Source organism: Silurus meridionalis, chromosome 10 (genome assembly GCF_014805685.1).
Source record: "Silurus meridionalis isolate SWU-2019-XX chromosome 10, ASM1480568v1, whole genome shotgun sequence".
Classification (NCBI taxonomy): Eukaryota; Metazoa; Chordata; class Actinopteri; order Siluriformes; family Siluridae; genus Silurus; species Silurus meridionalis.
The window spans coordinates 16,658,039-16,683,336 of NC_060893.1; the positions used below are offsets into that span (position 1 = coordinate 16,658,039).

General features: G+C 39.2%; 3 protein-coding genes across 8 annotated transcripts in view; all 3 read right to left on the reverse strand.

Annotated features, from left to right (window-relative positions):
• LOC124392413 (protocadherin gamma-A11-like) overlaps positions 1–20,099 on the reverse strand; it is a 145,865-nt gene extending 125,766 nt beyond the window's left edge. Inside the window, exon 1 of one of the 6 annotated variants that reach the window (XM_046859439.1) lies at positions 17,543–20,099. In XM_046859439.1, coding sequence (XP_046715395.1) covers positions 17,543–19,924 — 2,382 coding nt within the window. In that variant the 5' untranslated portion in view covers positions 19,925–20,099. Of the gene's footprint in view, positions 1–4,591; positions 7,169–12,543; positions 15,101–17,542 lie in introns of those variants that run through there. The other 5 variants (XM_046859443.1, XM_046859434.1, XM_046859442.1 and 2 more) reach the window with 5 other exon arrangements.
• Positions 604–3,712, reverse strand: LOC124392569 (protocadherin gamma-A6-like). Its single transcript, XM_046859709.1, is given in 4 exon segments — positions 604–1,141; positions 1,143–1,546; positions 2,769–2,933; positions 3,527–3,712. Coding segments are annotated over 4 exon segments (1,293 nt in total).
• Positions 8,926–10,260, reverse strand: LOC124392424 (protocadherin gamma-A8-like). Its single transcript, XM_046859458.1, has one exon. The coding sequence runs from the start codon at positions 10,116–10,118 to the stop codon at positions 9,033–9,035; it is 1,086 nt and encodes a 361-aa protein (XP_046715414.1). The 5' UTR covers positions 10,119–10,260; the 3' UTR covers positions 8,926–9,032.
• Positions 20,100–25,298: the final 5,199 nt, after the last annotated feature.

Consider the following 25,298-nt stretch of genomic DNA (forward strand, 5'->3'; position numbering starts at 1 on the left):
ATAAAAAAGTGCGCAACACACACACACACACACACACACACACACACACACACACACACACACACTTATGCACACACACTTATGCACACACACTTATGCACACACACTTATGCACACACACTTATGCACACAGAAATCTATCAAATACAATAAATAAAATCAAAAAGTATTTTTTTTTTGCATGTTTACAGTTTGAAGATTTGAGAAAACTCTTCAAACTCTGCACCAATACTTTAAAGACACTTTATATGAATCAACACTTACTAAACTAGACTTTTTATTCAAACTTCCAACTATCATGACAAAAATATCTATTGAACGGGCAATCAAAATTAATTAAAACATTTGCACATAATTAAATCTATTATATATACTGATGCAATTATATACTGCAAAAAAAGAACAGCAGCAACCGATATTTCTTGCCATGCAACAACTAATAGTGTCATAATAAGTGCCATAAACTGACAAAGCACACAGCCTGGAAACGAATAATTTCTTATTAAAAGTTTATAATTTTTAGATCATTGTGAAATGATGCGATTGCACAATTCAAAGAAATAACGCGCAACCAAGCAAACAGTAATAGAAAGACAGACAAAGTTAAATTCTCACCTGATCGTAATCGTCACAAGATTTAACCCTCTTTGCATTCGTTAAAGTGTGAGTTCCGTTGCGGTCCAGACTAATGATGCTCTCAGTAGGAGGTCTGGTGTATTTCAGATCACTTTTTCTAGAGTCAGTGGTTCTGTAAGCGTCATAATTGTACACATGCTGTAAAGTTCCTGTTCCTCCTACATCTGCGTAAAGAGGTGGATAATAAGGAATAACTGGCAGATTGGCACCGGATTTATAAAACATCCGCTCACGTCTCCATCTGTAGCATTTCACTGACACTATAGCTATGATGGACACGATGAAGAGAAATGAAACTACAGCCAAGGCCAGGACTAGATATAAAGTCAGGTTCTCGTTATATTCCTTGTCGTGCGTAAAGTCAGTGAACTCGGAGAGCACTTCAGGGAAAGTGTCCGCCACCACCACGTTAACATTGACTGTAGCTGAACGAGAAGGCTGTCCGTTGTCCTCCACTACAACAGTGAGCTTCTGTTTCACAGCATCTTTATCAGTGACTTGGCGCAGTTCTGATTTCTCCATTCTGTAAGCCCACTTCAAACAGCGCCCTGTCTGTCGCTTTGTGTAGTTTATATGAGAGCCAGGCATTCTGTCCAGAGTCCACATCCACAGCCACCACTTTAGTGACCAGATATCCCACATCTGCTGAACGAGGCACCATTTCAGCCACCACAGAGCCACCAGTTTGTACTGGATACAGAATCTGAGGCGCGTTGTCATTCTGGTCCTGAATAATCATTTTCACACTCACGTTGCTACTGAGCGGCGGGTTTCCTCCGTCCTGCGCTTTTACGCGAATGTTGAACTCTTTTGTTTGCTCGAAATCAAAAGATCGAATAGCAAGAATCTCCCGCCTCTGCGTTAACAGAAATATAAGACGAAGCAGAAACTCCGTTGACAGAAAGATCTTCTAAAAAATAAGAAATGCGCGCATTATTAGCAGAGTCTCTGTCTGTAGCTGTTACTGAAAATATAGAAACTCCAGGTGAATTATTTTCCATCACATAAGCGGTGTATGAGTGACGCTGGAACACAGGGGCGTTGTCGTTCACATCCGATATTTTAAGCCTCAGTGTTTTATTTGTAGATAAAGATGGAGATCCTTCATCTGTAGCTGTGATCGTTATATTGTATTCAGAAAACATTTCACGATCTAAAATTCGGTCTGTGACTAAACTATAGAAATTAGAGGATGTAGCTTTGATGCGGAATGGCAGATCTGAATTCACTGTACATTGTGTGTGTCCATTTTTTCCGGAGTCTATGTCTTTAATATTCAGGATTGCAATAACAGTCTCCAGAGCAGAATTTTCAGGGATCGGGTTGGAAAGTGAAATAAAACTGATAACAGGGGAATTATCATTCACATCTGTAATTTCGATCAGCACTTTACTTGTATTAGTTAATCCGCCTTTATCGGTCGCTTCGACATTCAATTCGTATTGTTTGGATTTTTCATAATCTAGCGTACCTTTTACTTGTATTTCCCCAGTGTCTGAATTAATAATGAACAAATTCAAGCTTTCTTTTCCGGTGCTTTGTGAAAATGAATATGTAACCTCTCCATTAGAGCCTTTGTCTTTGTCAGTAGCACTGACTGTCACTACAGAACTATATATATAAGATTTTTCTGACAAAGACACTCGGTATATTGGCTGACTGAACACAGGAGAATTATCATTTATATCAAGAACAGTGACAGTTATCTTAACTGTTCCAGATTTCTGAGGATTTCCACCATCAAATGCTGTCAAAATTAAGTTATGTTTCTCTTGTTGCTCTCTGTCTAAAGGTGTCTTTAATAATAGTTCAAAATATTTTGTACTGTCGCTACGAGATAGCTGTTTTAATGTGAAATGATCCTCTGGATTAAGGGTGTATCTCTGCACTGTATTCAGTCCAACATCGGGATCATGTGCACTGTCTAAAGAAAACCGTGAACCAAGAGCTGCAGATTCCGGGATCTCAATACTGATTTCTTTTCTTTCGAATGCGGGTGCATGATCATTGATATCCAATATTTCAACATCAACTCGATGCATCTCTACTGGATTATCTAGAATAACTTGAAAATGTAAAGAGCATGGAGACACTTGAGCGCACAGCTCCTCTCTATCTATCCTCTCTCTCACTATCAGAGTGCCTTTGTCCACATTCAGACCGATGTACTCACGACTGTCCTCCGTGAAGATCCGAGCTCTTCCAGATTTCAGTCTTTTTACATCCAACCCGAGATCCTGAACGATATTTCCCACAACTGCTCCTTTGTTTAACTTCTCGGGAATAGAATAACGGACCTGCCCGTGCGCAACGGCCATGACAAAAGAAAATTCAACCAAAATCACTATGAGGCATGTCGAACTGCCGACAGCAGACACTCTTATTCGCATATTGAGAGGACAAAGAAAACCCATATTGTAAACACTTCAGGCTACAAACAATTGAAAATGTTCATTGTATTCTAAATCGAAGTTGAAGAGGAATAATCCGCGATGTCTGTTTACTCCAAAGCAACGCAAGAAGAGAGAGCCAAGCAAAATGCAATCATCATAAATAGGAGGATCAAAATATTCAAAATATTTTGTACTGTCGCTACGAGATAGCTGTTTTAATGTGAAATGATCCTCTGGATTAAGGGTGTATCTCTGCACTGTATTCAGTCCAACATCGGGATCATGTGCACTGTCTAAAGAAAACCGTGAACCAGAGCTGCAGATTCCGGATTTCAACTGATTTCTTTTCTTTCGAATGCGGGTGCATGATCATTGATATCCAATATTTCAACATCAACTCGATGCATCTCTACTGGATTATCTAGAATAACTTGAAAATGTAAAGAGCATGGAGACACTTGAGCGCACAGCTCCTCTCTATCTATCCTCTCTCTCACTATCAGAGTGCCTTTGTCCACATTCAGACTGATGTACTCACGACTGTCCTCCGTAAAGATCCGAGCTCTTCCAGATTTCAGTCTTTTTACATCCAACCCGAGATCCTGAACGATATTTCCCACAACTGCTCCTTTGTTTAACTTCTCGGGAATAGAATAACGGACCTGCCCGTGCGCAACGGCCATGACAAAAGAAAATTCAACCAAAATCACTATGAGGCATGTCGAACTGCCGACAGCAGACACTCTTATTCGCATATTGAGAGGACAAAGAAAACCCATATTGTAAACACTTCAGGCTACAAACAATTGAAAATGTTCATTGTATTCTAAATCGAAGTTGAAGAGGAATAATCCGCGATGTCTGTTTACTCCAAAGCAACGCAAGAAGAGAGAGCCAAGCAAAATGCAATCATCATAAATAGGAGGATCGAAAACTGCGATTCAAAACATTTAACCCTGACCAACAGCGTCACACAGAGCATCAAATAAAAATTGCAACTGGTACCAAAAGCCAGAAAACGAAAGAGCATTTTCACCATTTACCGCAAATTTTCACCATTTACCGCAAATTTTCACCATTTACCGCAAATTTTCACCATTTACCGCAAATTTTCACCATTTACCGCAAATTTTCACCATTTACCGCAAATTTTCACCATTTACCGCAAATTTTCACCATTTACCGCACAGCTAAATATTTTATAACATTTCATAAAGTCCTTCAAGTGAAAATGTATTCATCATAATACGGTGTTTTATTTTTTTAAAACGCTGCCTTATTGCATTAAGCCATGAAGCTCTAAAGTTAGTGTCTTATAATCGCATGTGTGTGTGTGTGTGTGTGTGTGTGTGTGTGTGTGTGTGTGTGTGTATATATATATATATATATATATATATATATATATATATATAGTTAAACGTTAAATATACATACATTTAATCACAAAATAAAAACTATACTTTCTGTCTATCAAATGAAATATATCAAGGATAGTTTCTCTTTAAAGTGCGAATATCAAGAAGTATTGCCTATTCAATTGTAATGTTATTAGTAGCTCTCACCTCAACGTATTCGGTACAAGTTTTCTCACTTTGCGCAGGCGCCATTTTCTGCGTTCCGTTGCCGTCAAAACTAATGAAGCTCTCAGTAGGAGGTCTGGCGAATTTCAGATCACTCTTTCTAGAGTCAGTGGTTCTGTAAGCGTCATAATTGTACACATGCTGTAAAGTTCCTGTTCCTCCTACATCTGCGTAAAGAGGTGGATAATACGGAATAACGGGTAGATTGGCACCGGATTTATAAAACATCCGCTCACGTCTCCATCTGTAGCATTTCACTGACACTATAGCTATGATGGACACGATGAAGAGAAATGAAACTACAGCCAAGGCCAGGACTAGATATAAAGTCAGGTTCTCGTTATATTCCTTGTCGTGCGTAAAGTCAGTGAACTCGGAGAGCACTTCAGGGAAAGTGTCCGCCACCACCACGTTAACATTGACTGTAGCTGAACGAGAAGGCTGTCCGTTGTCCTCCACTACAACAGTGAGCTTCTGTTTCACAGCATCTTTATCAGTGACTTGGCGCACAGTTCTGATTTCTCCATTCTGTAAGCCCACTTCAAACAGCGCCCTGTCTGTCGCTTTGTGTAGTTTATATGAGAGCCAGGCATTCTGTCCAGAGTCCACATCCACAGCCACCACTTTAGTGACCAGATATCCCACATCTGCTGAACGAGGCACCATTTCAGCCACCACAGAGCCACCAGTTTGTACTGGATACAGAATCTGAGGCGCGTTGTCATTCTGGTCCTGAATAATCATTTTCACACTCACGTTGCTACTGAGCGGCGGGTTTCCTCCGTCCTGCGCTTTTACGCGAATGTTGAACTCTTTTGTTTGCTCGAAATCAAAAGATCGAATAGCAAGAATCTCCCCGCTCTCTGCGTTAACAGAAATATAAGACGAAGCAGAAACTCCGTTGACAGAAAGATCTTCTAAAAAATAGGAAATGCGCGCATTATTAGCAGAGTCTCTGTCTGTAGCTGTTACTGAAAATATAGAAACTCCAGGTGAATTATTTTCCATCACATAAGCGGTGTATGAGTGACGCTGGAACACAGGGGCGTTGTCGTTCACATCCGATATTTTAAGCCTCAGTGTTTTATTTGTAGATAAAGATGGAGATCCTTCATCTGTAGCTGTGATCGTTATATTGTATTCAGAAAACATTTCACGATCCAAACTACGGTCTGTGACTAAATTATAAAAGTTATTTGAAGTAGCTTTGATGCGCAATGGCAGATCTGAATTCATTGAGCATTTAATTTGTCCGTTCTTGCCTGAGTCTGTGTCTTTAATATTCAAAATCGCAACAACAGTCTCCAGAGCAGAATCTTCAGGTATCGTACTGGAAAATGAGATAACACTTATAACAGGGAAATTGTCATTGATATCTGTAATTTCCACGAACAATTTACAGGTGTCAGTTTGTCCACCTTTATCTATGGCCTCGACGTTCATTTCATACTGTTTGGTTCTTTCAAAATCTAACACACCTTTGATTTTTATTACTCCAGTGTCTGAATCAATATTAAACATTTCCATGAGTTCTTTTCCGGTGCTTTGTGAAAATGAATATGTAACCTCGCTATTTGATCCTTTGTCCTTGTCAGTCGCAGTGACTGTCACTACTGCAGTGTTTACTGGAGAATTTTCTGACAAAGACACTCGGTATATTGGCTGACTGAACACAGGAGAATTATCATTTGCATCCAGAACAGTGACAGTTATCTTAACTGTTCCAGATTTCTGAGGATTTCCACCATCAAATGCTGTTAAAATTAGATTATGTTCTTCCTGAGCCTCTCTGTCTAAAGGTGTTTTTAAAATCATTTCAACATATTTGGTACCGTCGGTAAGAGTGAATTCTTTTAGAATGAAATGATCCGATGGATTAAGGGTGTATCTCTGCAGTGTATTTACTCCAACATCTGGATCATGCGCACTTCTTAAAGAAAACCGCGCGCCTGGTGCAAACGACTCTGTTATTTCAATGTTCACGTGTTTTTTATCAAAAGCAGGAGCATGATCATTGATATCTAATATTTCAACATCAACTCGATGCATCTGAACTGGATTATCTAGAATGATCTGAAACCGTAAAGAGCATGGAGACACTTGAGCGCACAGCTCCTCTCTATCTATCCTCTCTCTCACTATCAGAGTGCCTTTGTCCACGTTCAGACCGATGTACTCACGACTGTCCTCAGTAAAGATACGAGCTTTTCCAGATTTCAGTCTTGTCACATCCAAACCGAGATCCTGCACGATATTTCCCACTACTGATCCCTTGTTCATCTCCTCGGGAATAGAATAACGGACCTGCCCGTGCGCAACGGCCAGAACGGAAGCAAATCCAACCAAAAGCATTGTCAGCCATGTCGAAATGCGGACAGTAGAGCCTCTTATCCGGGCATCGAGAGAACAAAGAAAATCCATATTATTAACAGAGTAACATGCAAACGACTAAAATCTTCAACTTGGTTTGACTAAAAAACAAATACGAAACAATCGCTATAAAGTAATTACTAACAACAAATTGATGATGAGTCTTTAACGCAAAATCAGTTTCAAGTAACCAGGAATCAACGCTGCATTTACTGCTTATACAGGGGAGGATCTAATAATAAGCTGTTGAGAACTGCAAACCTGTCCAACAGCGTCACTCAGAGTATCAACCGAAGACTACCACTAGTAACAAAAGCATGAATAGTGGGTGGATAGATGGATGGATGGATAGATGGATAGATGGATAGCATTATTTATAAAAAAAAAAAAAAAAAAGCATAAAACTGTGAAGTTATCATCTCCTTTGTTCACTGGATGGTTCGAGTAAAGTCAGTGAACTCGGAGAGCACGTCAGGGAACCGGTCCGCCACCGCCACCGCCACTTTAACACTGACTAGTAGCGGATCGAGAAGGCTGTTTGTTGTCCTCCACTACAACAGTGAGCTTCTGTTTCACAGCATCTTTATCACATATGATAATAATCCAAAACATACAAAATTTGTAACGATTAAATCTAACAGCAAAGTAATGACGAACACTATTGAGACAATCGTGAATCTTACCTGATCCGCAGGGTCATTTGTTCTTTGTTCTTTCTGATGATTTGCAAGTGAATTATTTCCACTGCTGTCCAGACTAATGAAGCTCTCAGTAGGAGGTCTTGTGTATTTCAGATCACTCTTTCTAGAGTCAGTGCTTCTGTAAGCGTCATAATTGTATACATGCTGTAAAGTTCCTGTTCCTCCTACATCTGCGTAAAGAGGTGGATAATACGGAATAACGGGCAGATTGGCCCCGGATTTGTAAAACATCCGCTCACGTCTCCATCTGTAGCATTTCACTGACACTATAGCTATGATGGACACGATAAAGAGAAATGAAACTACAGCCAAGGCCAGGACTAGATATAAAGTCAGGTTCTCGTTATATTCCTTGTCGTGCGTAAAGTCAGTGAACTCGGAGAGCACTTCAGGGAAAGTGTCCGCCACCACCACGTTAACATTGACTGTAGCTGAACGAGAAGGCTGTCCGTTGTCCTCCACTACAACAGTGAGCTTCTGTTTCACAGCATCTTTATCAGTGACTTGGCGCACAGTTCTGATTTCTCCATTCTGTAAGCCCACTTCAAACAGCGCCCTGTCTGTCGCTTTGTGTAGTTTATATGAGAGCCAGGCATTCTGTCCAGAGTCCACATCCACAGCCACCACTTTAGTGACCAGATATCCCACATCTGCTGAACGAGGCACCATTTCAGCCACCACAGAGCCACCAGTTTGTACTGGATACAGAATCTGAGGCGCGTTGTCATTCTGGTCCTGAATAATCATTTTCACACTCACGTTGCTACTGAGCGGCGGGTTTCCTCCGTCCTGCGCTTTTACGCGAATGTTGAACTCTTTTGTTTGCTCGAAATCAAAAGATCGAATAGCAAGAATCTCCCCGCTCTCTGCGTTAACAGAAATATAAGACGAAGCAGAAACTCCGTTGACATTAATATCATCTAAAAAATAGGAAATGCGCGCATTATTAGCAGAGTCTCTGTCTGTAGCTGTTACTGAAAATATAGAAACTCCAGGTGAATTATTTTCCATCACATAAGCGGTGTATGAGTGACGCTGGAAAACAGGGGCGTTGTCGTTCACATCCGAAATTTTAAGCCTCAGTGTTTTATTAGTAGATAAAGATGGAGATCCTTCATCTGTAGCTGTGATCGTTATATTGTATTCAGATATTTTCTCACGATCTAAATTTTGCGCAGTCACTAATCTGTAGAAATTTTTTGAGGTCGGTTTAATTTTGAATGGTACGTTTTGATCTGTGTTACACTGTATATTTCCATTTTTCCCAGAATCCAAATCTTTAACGTTCAGCATTGCAATGACAGTGTCGGGTATGGCGTCTTCAGGAATTGTATTGGAGAATGATATTACACTTATGATTGGTGCGTTATCATTAACATCTGCAATTCAATCGTCACTTTAGATGAATCAGACAAGCCGCCATTGTCTGTTGCTTCGATATTTATTTGAAAATGTTTTGCTTTTTCGAAGTCGAGTTCCCCAATAACAGTTATATCACCGGATTCAGAATCAATACTAAATAAATCCAAATTCTTTCCTGTGCTTTGCGACAGTGAATAAGTCACTTTACCGTTTGATCCTTGGTCTTTATCTTTAGCAGAAACTGTTACAACATGCGTGCCTTTCGGTGAATTTTCTAGCAGGATACTTCGATATAACGGCATAGTAAAGATAGGCGCATTATCGTTGGCATCAACAACTGTAACAATTATTTTCATAGTACTCGATTTTTGTGGGCTGCCGCCATCAAATGCTGTTAAAGTTAACGTATGCTCTTTTTGATTCTCTCTGTCCAAAGATTTCTGCAACAGCATTTCTACATGCTTTACACCATTATCAGCCAGTTCTTTCAAGGTAAAATGATCTGCTGGATTAAGCGTGTATCTCTGGAGAGAATTGACACCTACATCCGGGTCATGTGCGCTATCTAAAGCAAATTTAGCTCCAGAAAGTGCCATTTCACTAATTTGAAAACTGATTTCTCTTCTCGCAAAAACCGGAGCATGGTCATTAATATCCAAAATTTCTATATCAACTTGATGAAGCTCCATTGGATTGTCTAGAATAATCTGAAAATGCAAAGAGCATGGAGACACTTGAGCGCACAGCTCTTCTCTATCTATCCTCTCTCTCACTATCAGAGTGCCTTTGTCTACATTCAGACCGATGTACTCACGACTGCCCTCCGTAAAAATCCGAGCTCGACCAGATTTCAGTCTCTTCACATCCAAACCGAGATCTTGAATGATATTTCCCACCACTGATCCCTTGTTCATCTCCTCGGGAATAGAATAACGGACCTGTCCTTGCGCGATAGCCACAACAATGGGAAAAATAATCAGAAACCTGATCAACCACAAAATAAAACTAGTGAAGTAGCCACGTTTCAAGGAGTAGAAAGAACAAAAGAAACCCATATTCTCAATGCTGCAATCCATCCTTATGGCTAAATACTCCTAACCGAGAAAAATTGGTAGTCGTGTGATATCTATGCACGCGTTTGAAACACAACTACACATGAAAAAACTGCAGTCTTTGTAATACCCCAAAGAAGGGTGGACCTCTATATGAGCTACCACAACGCACACATCCTGACCAACAGCGTCACTCTGAGAACTACAAAGACATTACAACGACAATATCCCAGAACGCAGTAATATACAGTTTGCGCTTAAAGAAACGTTTCACATATATTTCAACGCATTATTATTTAAATGTAATAAGCAATTCACCTTTGATCACTTGTTCATTTATTAAAACACGAATGAGTTGATATTGAAAAGTATGAGGCCGTGTTAATGCCATGTTAAAAACAAAAAAATTCTTAGATTACGTGACAAAAATTGTATCAGTACGATAATAAAAATTGTAGCACTACGAGAATAACGTCAAAGTGACAAGAATAATGTCAAAATATTTACAGAATAAAATGGTGTTACAACCCTTATGTTGCCGTTCTTGTTTTCTGTTGTGTATGTTGTGTTTGTGCAGGTCCTGTTCCCAACCGGAGTTTCTTGCCTGCCCTAGCCTGCCTTGGTCTCGCCTCCAATTGATGAACTCATGAATGATGCCTCTATTTAAAGAAGAGTCGCAACCGGGAAGGGCTTTTGGAGTTGAGTTGTTGTGTTGTTGTAGTAGACTTGGTGGTGTGGTGTTGTAGTAGAGTTGTTTGGATTAGTGGTATAGGTTTGTTCGGATTTTCGACTTTGGCCTGTATTTTGACCCTGAACTTGGTTTTGCCCTTTTGCCATATATATATATATATATATATATATATATATATATATATATATATATACATACATATATACACACACACACACATACATACATACATACACACACCATTCTACATATACATTTAGTTCACTGGCAGTAGGGGCGTGGCCAATATTTCCTTTGTGGTGGGGATTTTTGTTCTGTGTTTGTAGTGGGGAGTTAGGAAAGTTTTTTGTATTTTAGTTTTTTTTTTTTTTTTTTCGGTAAGGATGCTTCTAAACTCAGACATTTTTTTATTATTGTTTTGTCCTTGGCCTGCCCTAAAGACAAGCCCATTGTACAGTTGTGTATATATGTAAATAATTCCACCTGTCTTATCAATAAACCAACACCTTGTGTAGCAAACCTTTGTGTGTGTCTGGTTTGTGTTATTTCCATAAAGATGTCCATTCTCTTGAATCCCGAGATAGGCTCTGTGCGGCCTAACCCCAGACTGGGTTGTAACAGTAGTAATATTTTGAGAAAAATCACAGAATTGCAAGAAACATTTCTCTGTAAAATTGAATTAGAGGATTTGTTAAATTTTACTTTAGCTTAGATCCTACTTCAACCTCGCATCAGCGCAGTGTTATAGTGTTAGTAGAAGCACAATGTAGCGGTTAGGTAGACAACTGCGGAAATTGCCTTTATTGTGCAGTCTGGATGATCTCGATGGTTACTTTTCGACGAGGATATGATGTTTCTTAAGAGACTATGACAATGGTGGGGAAAAAACGACCCTGAAGGAGTTAAACACCGGCGAGCTCAAAGCTTTATTCTCTTAATCTTATATATATTTTATTTTTTTATGTTGTCACTAAAACGATGTCATAGGAAATAAAATACAAAGCAATTAGAAGATATATTCAGACCAGTTTCACAGCATTTCGTGATATAGTCACGAAATGTAATCTATTGATTAGTGATCATAGACACGAATTTTCCTCTTTTATCGTGTCACTGAGGACGACTTTCTATGTAATGTATTTCAATTGGAAGTATTTTTGGTGCCGCCACCAAATTTTCAGCCACTGGATACCACAGACACGGTATTGTTTCTGTTCGTTTGTTTGTACAGATTTTTTAATGTTTAATCTCCGATGTTATCCTTTTTTAATGCTTTATATTTGGTAAGCTACTCGCTATTATAAACCATCTTCAGTGGTTCCTTTCAGTCAAAATACAGTAAATATATTATTTCTGTTAATTAAGAAGACTGCATATATTAGACACACATTTATTATAGTATAACCCTAACCCTTACCCTAACCATAACCGTATATTTTCTGCCTTATTCTCTGGTAAAAATGGAGAAAAATGTTTATGTTTAGAATTTCTGCCAGCATTAGTCATTATCCTCTGCCTACGTTGCTATGTATGGACGCACTCGTGATGAGCGACACAAAAAAAATGGAAATTCGTGTCCCTGAACACGAATTAATAGATTAAAGTTTGTGACTATATCGCGAAATCCAGTGAGACTGTGTTGAAATATATTTGATCATGAAGCAGATGTGTTAGGAATCCAAAACATGGTAAATGTGTCACTGATTAAATCCACAACAAAATAGCGAGGAATGCTATAGAGACTATCATGCATCTTACCTGGTCTTCAGGGTCAATTGCCCTTTGTTTTTTCTCCGCATGCGGACGTTTTTGTGTTCCAGTGTTGTCTTGATTAATGAATCTCTCAGTAGGAGGTCTGGCATATTTTAGATCACTCTTTCTAGAGTCAGTGGTTCTGTAAGCATCATAATTGTACATATGCTGTAAAGTTCCTGTTCCTCCTACATCTGCGTAAAGAGGTGGATAATAAGGAATAACTGGCAGATTGGCACCGGATTTATAAAACATCCGCTCACGTCTCCATCTGTAGCATTTTACTGACACTATAGCTATGATGGACACGATAAAGAGAAATGAAACTACAGCCAAGGCCAGGACTAGATATAAAGTCAGGTTCTCGTTATATTCCTTGTCGTGCGTAAAGTCAGTGAACTCGGAGAGCACTTCAGGGAAAGTGTCCGCCACCACCACGTTAACATTGACTGTAGCTGAACGAGAAGGCTGTCCGTTGTCCTCCACTACAACAGTGAGCTTCTGTTTCACAGCATCTTTATCAGTGACTTGGCGCACAGTTCTGATTTCTCCATTCTGTAAGCCCACTTCAAACAGCGCCCTGTCTGTCGCTTTGTGTAGTTTATATGAGAGCCAGGCATTCTGTCCAGAGTCCACATCCACAGCCACCACTTTAGTGACCAGATATCCCACATCTGCTGAACGAGGCACCATTTCAGCCACCACAGAGCCACCAGTTTGTACTGGATACAGAATCTGAGGCGCGTTGTCATTCTGGTCCTGAATAATCATTTTCACACTCACGTTGCTACTGAGCGGCGGGTTTCCTCCGTCCTGCGCTTTTACGCGAATGTTGAACTCTTTTGTTTGCTCGAAATCAAAAGATCGAATAGCAAGAATCTCCCCGCTCTCTGCGTTAACAGAAATATAAGACGAAGCAGAAACTCCGTTTACATTAATATCATCTAAAAAATAAGAAATGCGCGCATTATTAGCAGAGTCTCTGTCTGTAGCTGTTACTGAAAATATAGAAACTCCAGGTGAATTATTTTCCATCACATAAGCGGTGTATGAGTGACGCTGGAACACAGGGGCGTTGTCGTTCACATCCGATATTTTAAGAGTTAGTGTTTTATTTGATGAGAATGATGGAGATCCTTCATCACTAACTATTATTGTTATATTGTAAAAGTGTATCATTTCTCTATCTAAAACCTGATCAGTTATTAAACTGTAAAAATTTAAGGTAGATGGTTTAATTTTAAAAGGCATATTTGGAGAAATAGAACATTTTATTTGTCCGTTTTTTCCGGAATCTGCGTCTTTCACATTCAGAATTGCTATCACTGTCCCCGGAGGCGAGTCTTCCGCGACCGGATTAGAGAAAGAAATGACACTAATAACAGGAGCATTGTCGTTAACATCGATTAATTCAATAGCCACGTTGCAGGAATCCTTTAAACCACCTTTATCTGTTGCTTCAACTGTTAATTGAAATTGCTTTGTCTTCTCGTAATCTAGCTCGTCGTTGACTGTGATATCACCAGTGTAGGCATCAACACTAAATAACTCTATTGCTTTTCCCGAGCTAGAGGAAAAAGAATAGGACACATTACCATTTGTTCCTTTGTCTTTGTCGGATGCATGCACTCTTGCCACAAATTTGCCCTTTGGTGAATTTTCTGGCAGAGATGCTCTGTACAAAGTCTGACTAAATACTGGAGCATTGTCATTCGCATCCATAACATGTACAGTGATTTTGACCGTCCCAGACTTCGGAGGGCTTCCTCCATCGAAGGCTGTTAAAATTAACCGGTGTATCTCTTCTTGTTCTCTGTCAAGAGACCTTTTTAGAACCATCTCGACATATTTTATCCCATCGTTCCCAGTTACGTCCTTTAATGAAAAATATTCATTTGGACTAAGTGTGTATGTCTGCAGTGCATTTGAATCTACATCGGGGTCATGGGCATTGTCTAAAGGAAATCGAGCACCAGGCAGCGCAACCTCACTTATATCGATATTGATTTCTTTCTTTGCAAAAACCGGAGCATGATCGTTTATATCCAATATTTCTACATCAATCCTATGCAACTCCATTAGATTATCCAGAATGATCTGAAAATGTAAAGAGCATGGAGAAACTTGAGCGCACAGCTCCTCTCTATCTATCCTCTCTCTCACTATCAGAGTGCCTTTGTCCAAATTTAGACCGATGTACTCACGACTTTCTTCCGTAAAGATCCGAGCTCGACCAGATTTCAATCTCTTTACATCCAAACCGAGATCTTGCACGATATTTCCCACCACTGACCCCTTGTCCATCTCCTCGGGAATAGAATAACGGACCTGCCCGTGCGCCAAGGTCACAAAAAAGAAACAGAGAAAAATAAGATTCACTCGACGACACAAAGCCAAGAAGCGTTTGCCGGTGTTGATAGAACAAAGAAGGCCCATATTTTAAACCTTTTCATTTACTCTATCCGAAGCAAAAAGAAGGTCGACTTGTAAAAAAATAACTTGTTAAACTGAATTTTTTGAAAGGAAGTATCAAAAAATATTGATAGACAACACTACCCGAGGTTTTCTATGCATAGCGGTTCGAAAGTGATTAAAAACACAGTCTGCAAAATGCCAGAACGCAGGGGAGGATCTATTTAACCGGCATATAAACCAAGAGCGGCACTTAGATTCCGGAATTAATATTGCACAGAAAATTCAATGGAGATGATCCTGACATGGACACTACTATGCTTGTTTAAACTGAAGCAGAACAAATACTTTATAAAGTAAAATGAAAATACCCCATACTGCTTACAATATATCCTGAAATAAACTCGTTCAGTTCCCGGTGATCAATATTATGAGTGGCACTATGATCTCTCTGCGCTTACTTGATTGTTTGGGCTCCACTTCCGTCAAAACTAACGATTATCTTTGTGTGCGATATTTCTCAGAGCACACAATGCTCCAATGTAGCCTTTTCTCAACAATAATCATTAATTAAATGTTTACAATAATCTGCTTATGTCACTATTTGTAGCATTTAAAATGTCAGTACAGATATGAAAGACACCTTAATCACTTTCTTTGAAACGATTGTCAGTTTATCAAGAGAAAATGCTAATTCGCCGACATAATTTCTCATCTTTAATAACTGTTCGGAATTATGAATTATGTATTGTCTGTTTGTATGCTAGATCTTGAAGCTGTAAAGATCTGGGCGCTCCCTGTAATCATTTACGTAAATTAGTCTATTATTGGTTTTGACAACAATGCAACTACATCCACAAGCTCCGCCAATGCCATGGCATATACATCAAACAATGTTGCACTATATTTCGACTAAAGAGCGTGGAACGAACCGCGCACTGAAAACAGACAGAAAAAACTAAGCAAAAGAGAAAGAAAATGGTATATGCTATGCAATTTCAATCGGTTCTCGCTTCAACGCATAGGCATAGCAATCTGCATTTCAGTACCACGGACAGCAGCACGGCGAAAATTTCACTAATTCCACACATTTAAACGCTGGAGAAACAATAATTTCTTTACTTGCATTGAATACAGTTAATTTACCATTTGGAAATGCAACAAAAATATGATGAAGCACAGAGAGCACGTTAAGATCTTTAATATAAAGCCTTTATCATAATTATCTGAATAATTATTTTCACACGTTGCTACTGAGCGATATGTTTCCTCTGTCTTGCGCTGTTGAGCAAATTCCGAACTCTTTTGTTGAATACCAAGAATATCCCTGCTCTCTGTATTAACAGAAATATAAGACAAAGCAGAAACTCTTTTGGCAGAAATAATTATTTTCTATCACATAACCAGTGTATGAGTGATGTAGGAAAACAGGGGCGTTGTCATCCAAATCCTCTATTTTAAGCATTATGGTGTTATTACTAGACATATAGTACATCTCTAGCTATTATTGTAATGTACGGTTAATATCCAGGTCATTTTTTAAATGTAAATGCAATTCGATAAACCTCTTACTGAAATATACTGAAATATCCCCTGTCCCTCTCAATTAATATCAAAAAGGTCTAATATGCTATCACTGCTTTAAGAAAACTAAAATTATTTCTCTTATCAAACACTTTCTTCCAAAATAACTGAAACTTTCGCAGTGTTTTCGGCTAAAGATAAACATATTCACAAAAAACTGAAGCGCTGTCATTGGCACCAAGAACAACCACTTTTGTCTTTATAGCGCACAATTTTTGGGGGTTTGTCCCCATCAAACACGGTTAGAGAAGAGATCCTCCACCCCTCACTTACACGTCCCCGTCTCAGACACACACACACACACACACACACAGAACTGATTTATATACACTGCGTCACCTTACTGTAGATTGCACTGCACATAATACACCTTATGCACACTGTAATACTGAAGACTGCTCTATAACCACAAATGTTTCACACACTGTATATCAAAGCATTATTTTGGCACTCAATTATTTTGCACATGCAACCTTCATAAACAATGTATACAATATTTCCTTCATTGTATATAATGCTAACTGCATTTCGTTAACTTGTACCGTAACTTGTGCGACGACAAAGTTTAATCTAATCTAATCTTTCTGAGCAAGGTAAATCCAGTAAAGAGAGCCCAAAGTTCAGACGAGGCTTCTAAATGTCCACATGTGCATCAGAACTCACTTTTGCACAAATTCAAAAACAAAAAAAAACACGCAAAAAAAGCGAAAAAAAAAAAAAAAAACATGAACACCAAAAGTGTACATCCACTTTCGTGTCTTTTGCCGCCGACTAGTCAGTGGGATCCAAGTCTATTTAATACATTAGAAACCAGTTCCCTGGCATTTTCCCACTGACCAACAGCGGCACTGTCTGGCCAGTATTTTAAACTGCATGAATGAATTAAGATTGGAGGTCCTGCATTTTGGCCAATAAAATAAAATGTTTTCTGTAAAATAATCCAAGTGCGTCATTCTGTGGCATCACAATTTTGTTATACGACTTGAATACGACTCACTCACACACTCACCTGATGCTCAGAATCACAAATGAGATTGTCCCTCTTTGAATGGATCAGTGTCTGTGTTCCACTGCTGTCCAGACTAATGATGCTCTCAGTAGGAGGTCTGGCGTATTTCAAATCACTCTTTCTAGAGTCAGTGGTTCTGTAAACGTCATAATTGTACACATGCTGTAAAGTTCCTGTTCCTCCTACATCTGCGTAAAGAGGTGGATAATAAGGAATAACTGGCAGATTGGCACCGGATTTATAAAACATCCGCTCACGTCTCCATCTGTAGCATTTCACTGACACTATAGCTATGATGGACACGATGAAGAGAAATGAAACTACAGCCAAGGCCAGGACTAGATATAAAGTCAGGTTCTCGTTATATTCCTTGTCGTGCGTAAAGTCAGTGAACTCGGAGAGCACTTCAGGGAAAGTGTCCGCCACCACCACGTTAACATTGACTGTAGCTGAACGAGAAGGCTGTCCGTTGTCCTCCACTACAACAGTGAGCTTCTGTTTCACAGCATCTTTATCAGTGACTTGGCGCACAGTTCTGATTTCTCCATTCTGTAAGCCCACTTCAAACAGCGCCCTGTCTGTCGCTTTGTGTAGTTTATATGAGAGCCAGGCATTCTGTCCAGAGTCCACATCCACAGCCACCACTTTAGTGACCAGATATCCCACATCTGCTGAACGAGGCACCATTTCAGCCACCACAGAGCCACCAGTTTGTACTGGATACAGAATCTGAGGCGCGTTGTCATTCTGGTCCTGGACTGAAACGATAACTGTAGCGTTGTTACATAGAGGAGGAGAACCACCGTCTTGCGCTTTAACTGCAAATCTAATCACTTTAATCTGTTCATAGTCGAAAGGACGAATTGCGTGTATGACGCCTGTCTCAGCGTTAATAGATGCATAAGAGGACACAGAATCATCACCGCTGTGCGTCTCCTGAAGAACATAGGACACTCTGGCGTTTTGATTCCAGTCCCGATCGCGCGCAGTAACAGTAATGATAGATGTACCAGGAGACATATTTTCTGGCACTGTAGCATAATACACGTTTTGAACAAATTCTGGAGGGTTGTCATTAATGTCAGAAACTCGAAGATGGAACGTTTTCGTGGTTGAAAGCGGCGGCGAGCCAATATCCGTCACAGATACAGTAATATTAAATTCGTTTACTGTTTCGCGGTCCAGTAATGCACCAGTCACTAAAGTATAGTAATTTGACAGAGTTGATTTAATATTGAAAGGGAGCCTTTCATTTACGGTACAAGTAATCTGTCCATTTCTTCCCGAATCAGCGTCTTTAACGTGCATTACGGCTATAGTCGTGCCTATAGGCGAATCCTCCGATATAGGATTCAAAAATGACATAACATTAATGACAGGTTTGTTATCATTCACGTCAGAAACTTCAATAATAACCTTACTTGCGTCTGTGAGGCCGCCCTGGTCCTTTACCTCGACTCTAATCTCGTAGCGTTTATCCTTTTCATAATCAATATTTCCTGCGACAGATATGACGCCGGAGTGTCCATCAACATGAAATATCTCTGTTAAATGTTCTTTTAGGTCGGAAAATGAGTAAGATAGTTCACCATTAGAACCACTGTCTGCATCAGTTGCATTTAGTGTCGTTATGTAAGTGCCAGGTGCAGCGTTTTCGGTCACAGTAGCTGTGTATTGTGTCTGATTAAATATCGGAGCGTTATCATTAACATCTAATACTGTAACATCTATATTAACAGTACCAGACCTCTGTGGATTTCCGCCATCGACGGCAATCAGATTTAAAGAGAGTTTAGGCTGAATCTCTCGATCTAATGCTTTTTGCAGCACCATTTCAGCATATTTACTGCCATCAGGATTAGAATGCTGCTTTACAGCAAAATTGTCGTTTTGACTCAATACATAATTTTGTAGAGTATTAATGCCAACATCCAGGTCTTCTGCAGTTGCTAAAACGAATCGTGACCCAAGCGTGGCCGTCTCGCTTATTTCGAAGCTCATTTCACTTTTTCGAAATACAGGAGAATTGTCATTTATATCAATAACTTCAATTGTAACTTGATGTAATTCAATTGGATTCTCTAGAAGGATCTCGAAACTGAAGCTGCAGGGTGTGATTCCGCCACAAAGCTGTTCTCTATCTATTCTATCCTTTACGACTAGAGTTCCTTTGTCTGGTTTTAGATCCACATACTGCATGCTCTCTCCGGTCACGATACGGGCTCGACCCGACCGCAGTCTTTTTAAATCGAGTCCCAGATCTTGTGCTATGTTGCCAATAAGTGAACCTTTTTTCAGCTCCTCTGGAATAGAGTAACGAATTTGACAGTGAATCGGGCTGCAGGTAAAAGTCATAATAAATAAGATTACTCGCCACCTCATTGCGCAGCCTCTAATTTAGCCTCTCCAAGCAGATCTAGTTGGTAATCCAAGATTGCGACGTAGAGTAGACAAAAACAAAAAACAAACAAAAATATATATATTATTGCCAATTATCTCTTATTATAAAATAACAAATAAATAAATATCTGGGAACTGTGATGGAGCACCTTCCCAGACTTGGCGTCCACACACTAACAAAGGGGAGCGGCCATACCCAAAGCTTGTACTGTATAGTGTTCAAAAAGGTTCCTTGACCAACAGCGGCACACTGAGTTCAAACGATGAACCAACAAAATATGTAAGTTAATGAAGATTGTTGGAATAAACTTGAGGCATACAACAATATTCAATTGTGAAAATAAGCAAGGTAATAATTATTAAATATTAAACATTAAAATGCATTGTACTTACTTCTGCACTGAGGTCTGAGAAGTCAAGTATTTTTTTTTTTTTACCGATTGTTCCCATCGAGGTGGAATCCACAATCACTACTCTCTGACTGCGGGGCCTAACAGATTTACAATCGTTTTGTCTGTATTCAGTAGTTTCGTATAGTTTATAATTATTAAAGTGCTGCATAGTTCCTGTTTCCGCGGTCTCTGCGTAACGTGGAGAGTAATATGGAATAAAAGGCAGATGGGATTGATAGAAGATGCGAGATCGCCTCCATCGATAGATTTTGATCGAAATTATAACAACCAAACAAGTAATAAAGAGAAATGAAACTACAGCCAAGGCCAGGACTAGATATAAAGTCAGGTTCTCGTTATATTCCTTGTCGTGCGTAAAGTCAGTGAACTCGGAGAGCACTTCAGGGAAAGTGTCCGCCACCACCACGTTAACATTGACTGTAGCTGAACGAGAAGGCTGTCCGTTGTCCTCCACTACAACAGTGAGCTTCTGTTTCACAGCATCTTTATCAGTGACTTGATGCACAGTTCTGATTTCTCCATTCTGTAAGCCCACTTCAAACAGCGCCCTGTCTGTCGCTTTGTGTAGTTTATATGAGAGCCAGGCATTCTGTCCAGAGTCCACATCCACAGCCACCACTTTAGTGACCAGATATCCCACATCTGCTGAACGAGACACCATTTCATCAACTAAGAGACTGATGCTTCCCTCCGCCGAAAGCGGGGAACCGGCAGCGTGGGTTTGCTCGCGCCTTCAAAATTTGCTCGTAAAATAGGGTAAAATTTTGCGAGCAAGGTTGCTCGTACTATTAGTTAATCGTACGATAAGATTTTACTGTATTGGTTGGGATAAAGAAACTTCAAATGAAAAAATTCTAACCACTTAAATTGGGGCTGAAACAGTGCAATAAGATTTAATATCAGTCAAACGAGTGTTCGTAAGCTGCTGCACAATAATTACAAACTGACAAAAATAGACAAACCTTACATAAAAGGCGGTATGGAGCTAAAGCTTGTAAACATGTCAAAGTAGTGTGAGGCGAGTAGTAAAAAACAATTCTGTGCTGCTGAAGTGGGGCTTTGGGTAGCACTGTTACAGACTAGTCTATGTTCATTGGCTATATACACATACGGTGGCCGAGAAGTGCAAAACACATTAACAAATCAGAAAACAAATTAACAAATTAGAAAACACTAACAAATCCGACAATCCATAAAACTTAATAAATCCAAAAACAAAATAAATTCAAAACACACTAACAATTCCGAAAACACAACATTTCAGACAAACCGGAAAAGGTAGGTATATTTGTAAATGGAACACTTAGCGATCATTGGACGAGACACCTGTCATTCAAGATATACAGGAAGTATGAAATCTTAACTTTGTTTCTTTTACATCTGTAAAGTTCTCCGTTTACTTTAAACTATTTTTTTCCGATGAATGCACCTATAAATAAAACAAAATAACAGAAGAAACAAAGTTATAATATTTCATACTGGATAATTAAAGAGCGGTTTTGTCTGAATTGTCGCCATATTTGCGGATTTGTTCATTTGTTTTTGCATTTGTCATTTTGGTTTCTAATTTGTTAATGTGTTTGGCACTTCTCGGCCACCGTAAGGGATGGATGGATATGTATGACATATGTATGATAGAAGTGCAGTTTAAAGTAACTCAGTGTGATGTGATTGTCATTAAAGTATCCATGTGCTTGTGTAACAAAGTAAGTAAAAAGTAAAGTGATGCTGTGCTAGTACAGTCCAGTTAGTTCCAGTAGTGCAAGTAACGCAAATAAAAATTAATCTTTGTTGAGCACAAGATGGCGGACAGGGAGTAGCAGCGATTTCCTTTAGTTCCCGCACCAAACAGCTAATTACTTAAATATTTTTTTATTTATTTGAGATGCAACACCACCGTTTTGGTTATGCGATTGTAGTATTATGTCTTTGGAAACCTTTTGACCACAATCTTTTTCAAAAATGCCCTGTGCTTAAAAAAAAAAAAACCGAGAAGAACTGTTATCTGACCGCGTCGGATGATTTACCGGAACTTTGTGAGGGTGAGGCTGATTTTTAAATGGCGGTGTTTAAACCAAGCCTTGCGGTGCATGGATTAGAGCTGAATGAAAGACTTGAAACTTTCACTCTAATTTGCATTCTTCATTTATTTCTTATAGTTGTTGCTGAGTAAGCTTGGTAAACTTGTTTACTTCTTGAGTGAGTTGCTTTTGAAAGGGTTCTGTTCGGGATTTTCTGGATGGAAAGGATGGTTCTTTGAGACTTGAATTCTCTTTATGAGAAGGGAATATGCTCCCTTATCTTTTTTTTCTTTTTCTTGGGTAAGTCAGATTTTTTTCTGTTTTATGGTTGTTATTATCTTCTGATGATGTTATGTTTGGTTTCTCAATTCCAGTGTATGTTCCACTGCCCAGAAATGCATGTGTCTATATATTTTTTGTATATTTGTGTTTCTTTACTGTATGTGAAATCTCAGTGCAAAGGGTTGTATGGACAGAAGGCTTCAGTTTATCTTCAGTCTCTTCTTTGTGTCCTCATTGCAACAGAATGTACTGTGTATGGATGGTTAATAGCAATTTAGGAGTTTCTACCTGGAATGTAAGGGGCTTGCATGGTAAACCTAAAATCTGGAAGGTCTTCAATTGGATAATTAAATTTGGCCCTGTTGCAGGAGACCGACAGGGAGCACTCTAATCTTAGACATAAGTGGATTGGTCAAATTTATTTTTCCTATTTTACAACTAGCAGTAGAGGTAGCCATCCTTGTGAATAGAAATATACATTATAACCTTTTGAATAGTGTTAAAGATAAGCGAGGCTGTTACGTCCCAGTCTAGGGTTGGGGCGCACAGCGTGATTAAAGGCACGGGGTATGTATGTATGTATGTACGTACGTACGTACGTACAGTACAGACCAAAAGCTTATATATATTATATATACAGTACAGACAAAAGTTTGGACACACCTGCTCATTCAAAGAGTTTTCTTTATTTCCATGACTATGAAAATTGTAGAGTCACACTAAAGGCATCAAAACTATGAATTAACACGTGGAATTATATACATAACAAAAAAGTGAACTGAAAATATGTCATATTGTAGGTTCTTCAAAGTAGGCATCAAGAGAATGCCAAGAGTGTGCAAAGCAGTAATCTAAGCAAAAGGTGGCTATTTTGAAGAACCTACAATATGACATACAGTATTTTCAGTTGTTTCAAGGTGGATTAAAGTGTATTTGGTAAAAGAGTGATGGGGAATGGAAACAAACACCGTATCGTAAACGGAAGGTATATTGAATTATGTACAACACTAAGCACCGGGAAAGACTTCAGGGTGGAACAAGGCCGAAATAATAAACAAAAACTATTTTGACAAACACTAACTGCCTACCAAATAAAACCCAAAAGAAATACAAACCACTTCCCTCACTCCCTCACCAAAACACAGGGAACAAACACACCCAACACAAAAATGGCAGCCACACCCCTACTACCGGTGAACAAAACAAATATATATATGTACATATATTTACCGTTATAAGAGAGTGAGGTACATAAATGGAGCCAGGCAAACTCGGAGTCAGAACAGGCATAGGTCAGTCACAGGGAATAACACCACCAGCATAACTAGCAACGCGAGCTCGCAATCCCAGCTTCCCCTGGACTTTATAGGCCGCCTCATGGTGATGTCATCAGAAGGGAAGAGGGTGTGGCTTTGGTTCACAGGAATGCAGTGAAGACCTGGACTGGAGTCTTGGGATGGCACCTGCACACAATTATACATTGCATACAAATACAATACAACCTGGAAAATACTGCGGGCTGTAACAGGCTGTTATGTTGTTTTTAGGACGGTTATTAAATAGAGAGGAGATAACCTTTTGAATGTGTATTACCCACCGGGCTTTGCGCCTGAGCTTCTATCTTAGTCTTTTTTAGATCTGTTGGTGTCTGGCACAGTGATTATAGGGGGGATTTTAATTGTTTGTTGAATCCTTTGTTGGATAGACTCCCTTCTACGAATTGCCCTCCCTCTGAGCAATCTAAAACTTTATCTGGTTTATATGAAGAGTTGGGCTACACGGATGTCTGGTGTACTCTTAACCCACTGCAAACAGAATTTACATTTTACTCCCCTTCCCATAAGTCATATTCTAGGAATGATTTTCTTTTTGTTCCTAGTGCAATTTTGCAATATATCTCCAGTTGTACTATAAATAATACTGTTGTTTCTGATCATTCTATGTTAATACTGGATATGTTAGTGGGAAGACCTTCAACATTTATTAAGCACCGGAGATTCAACACGTTATTGCATAAAGATATTAAATTTATTTCATATCTTAGTTCTGAATGCAAGATTTTTTGTTCAGTTAATTCAAGGTCAATTAATAATTCGCCCCTGTTGTGGGAGACTTGTAAAGCCTACATCAGAGGATTGTCCTATTCTATAAAAAAAAATGTAAATGATCCTTCTTCTGTTCATTTGTAATACGTGCCTCCTTAGACTCGTTGTTATCACAGCAGGCTAACACTAAAATAGTATTTTCTATGCAAAGATTGTATGAACATGTCAATAAACCTAATAAGTATTTGTCTTATTAATTGAAGAACAAATGTAGACACAGTCTCAGTGTTCCTGTCAAGGCTGAAAACATTTACTTAAATTATTTTATCAGTAGATTTTTCTTCCAGATCTGAAAGGATCACGGATATAGAGTGTTTGGTGAACTGGGATATTTGTATGCTGTTGTCCCCTTACTCTCACATGTTTACTCAGGTTTGTTGAAGGTGGTGTGGTGGGTTGTCTCTTATCTCAGAATATTTCAGAATTCCCTCATGTCTGTGTTACCTTCTGGTTCTCCCTTTTAGTTATGCTGCCATAGCGAGTCCCCAACTACACTGTCTTTAACTTTCATACAACAATACTACACCCTTCTCTC

Coding starts and splice junctions, on each gene's coding strand:
- LOC124392424 (XM_046859458.1), bottom strand. CDS start 10,118: ATGGATTGCAGCATTGAGAATATGGGTTTCTTTTGTTCTTTCTACTCC.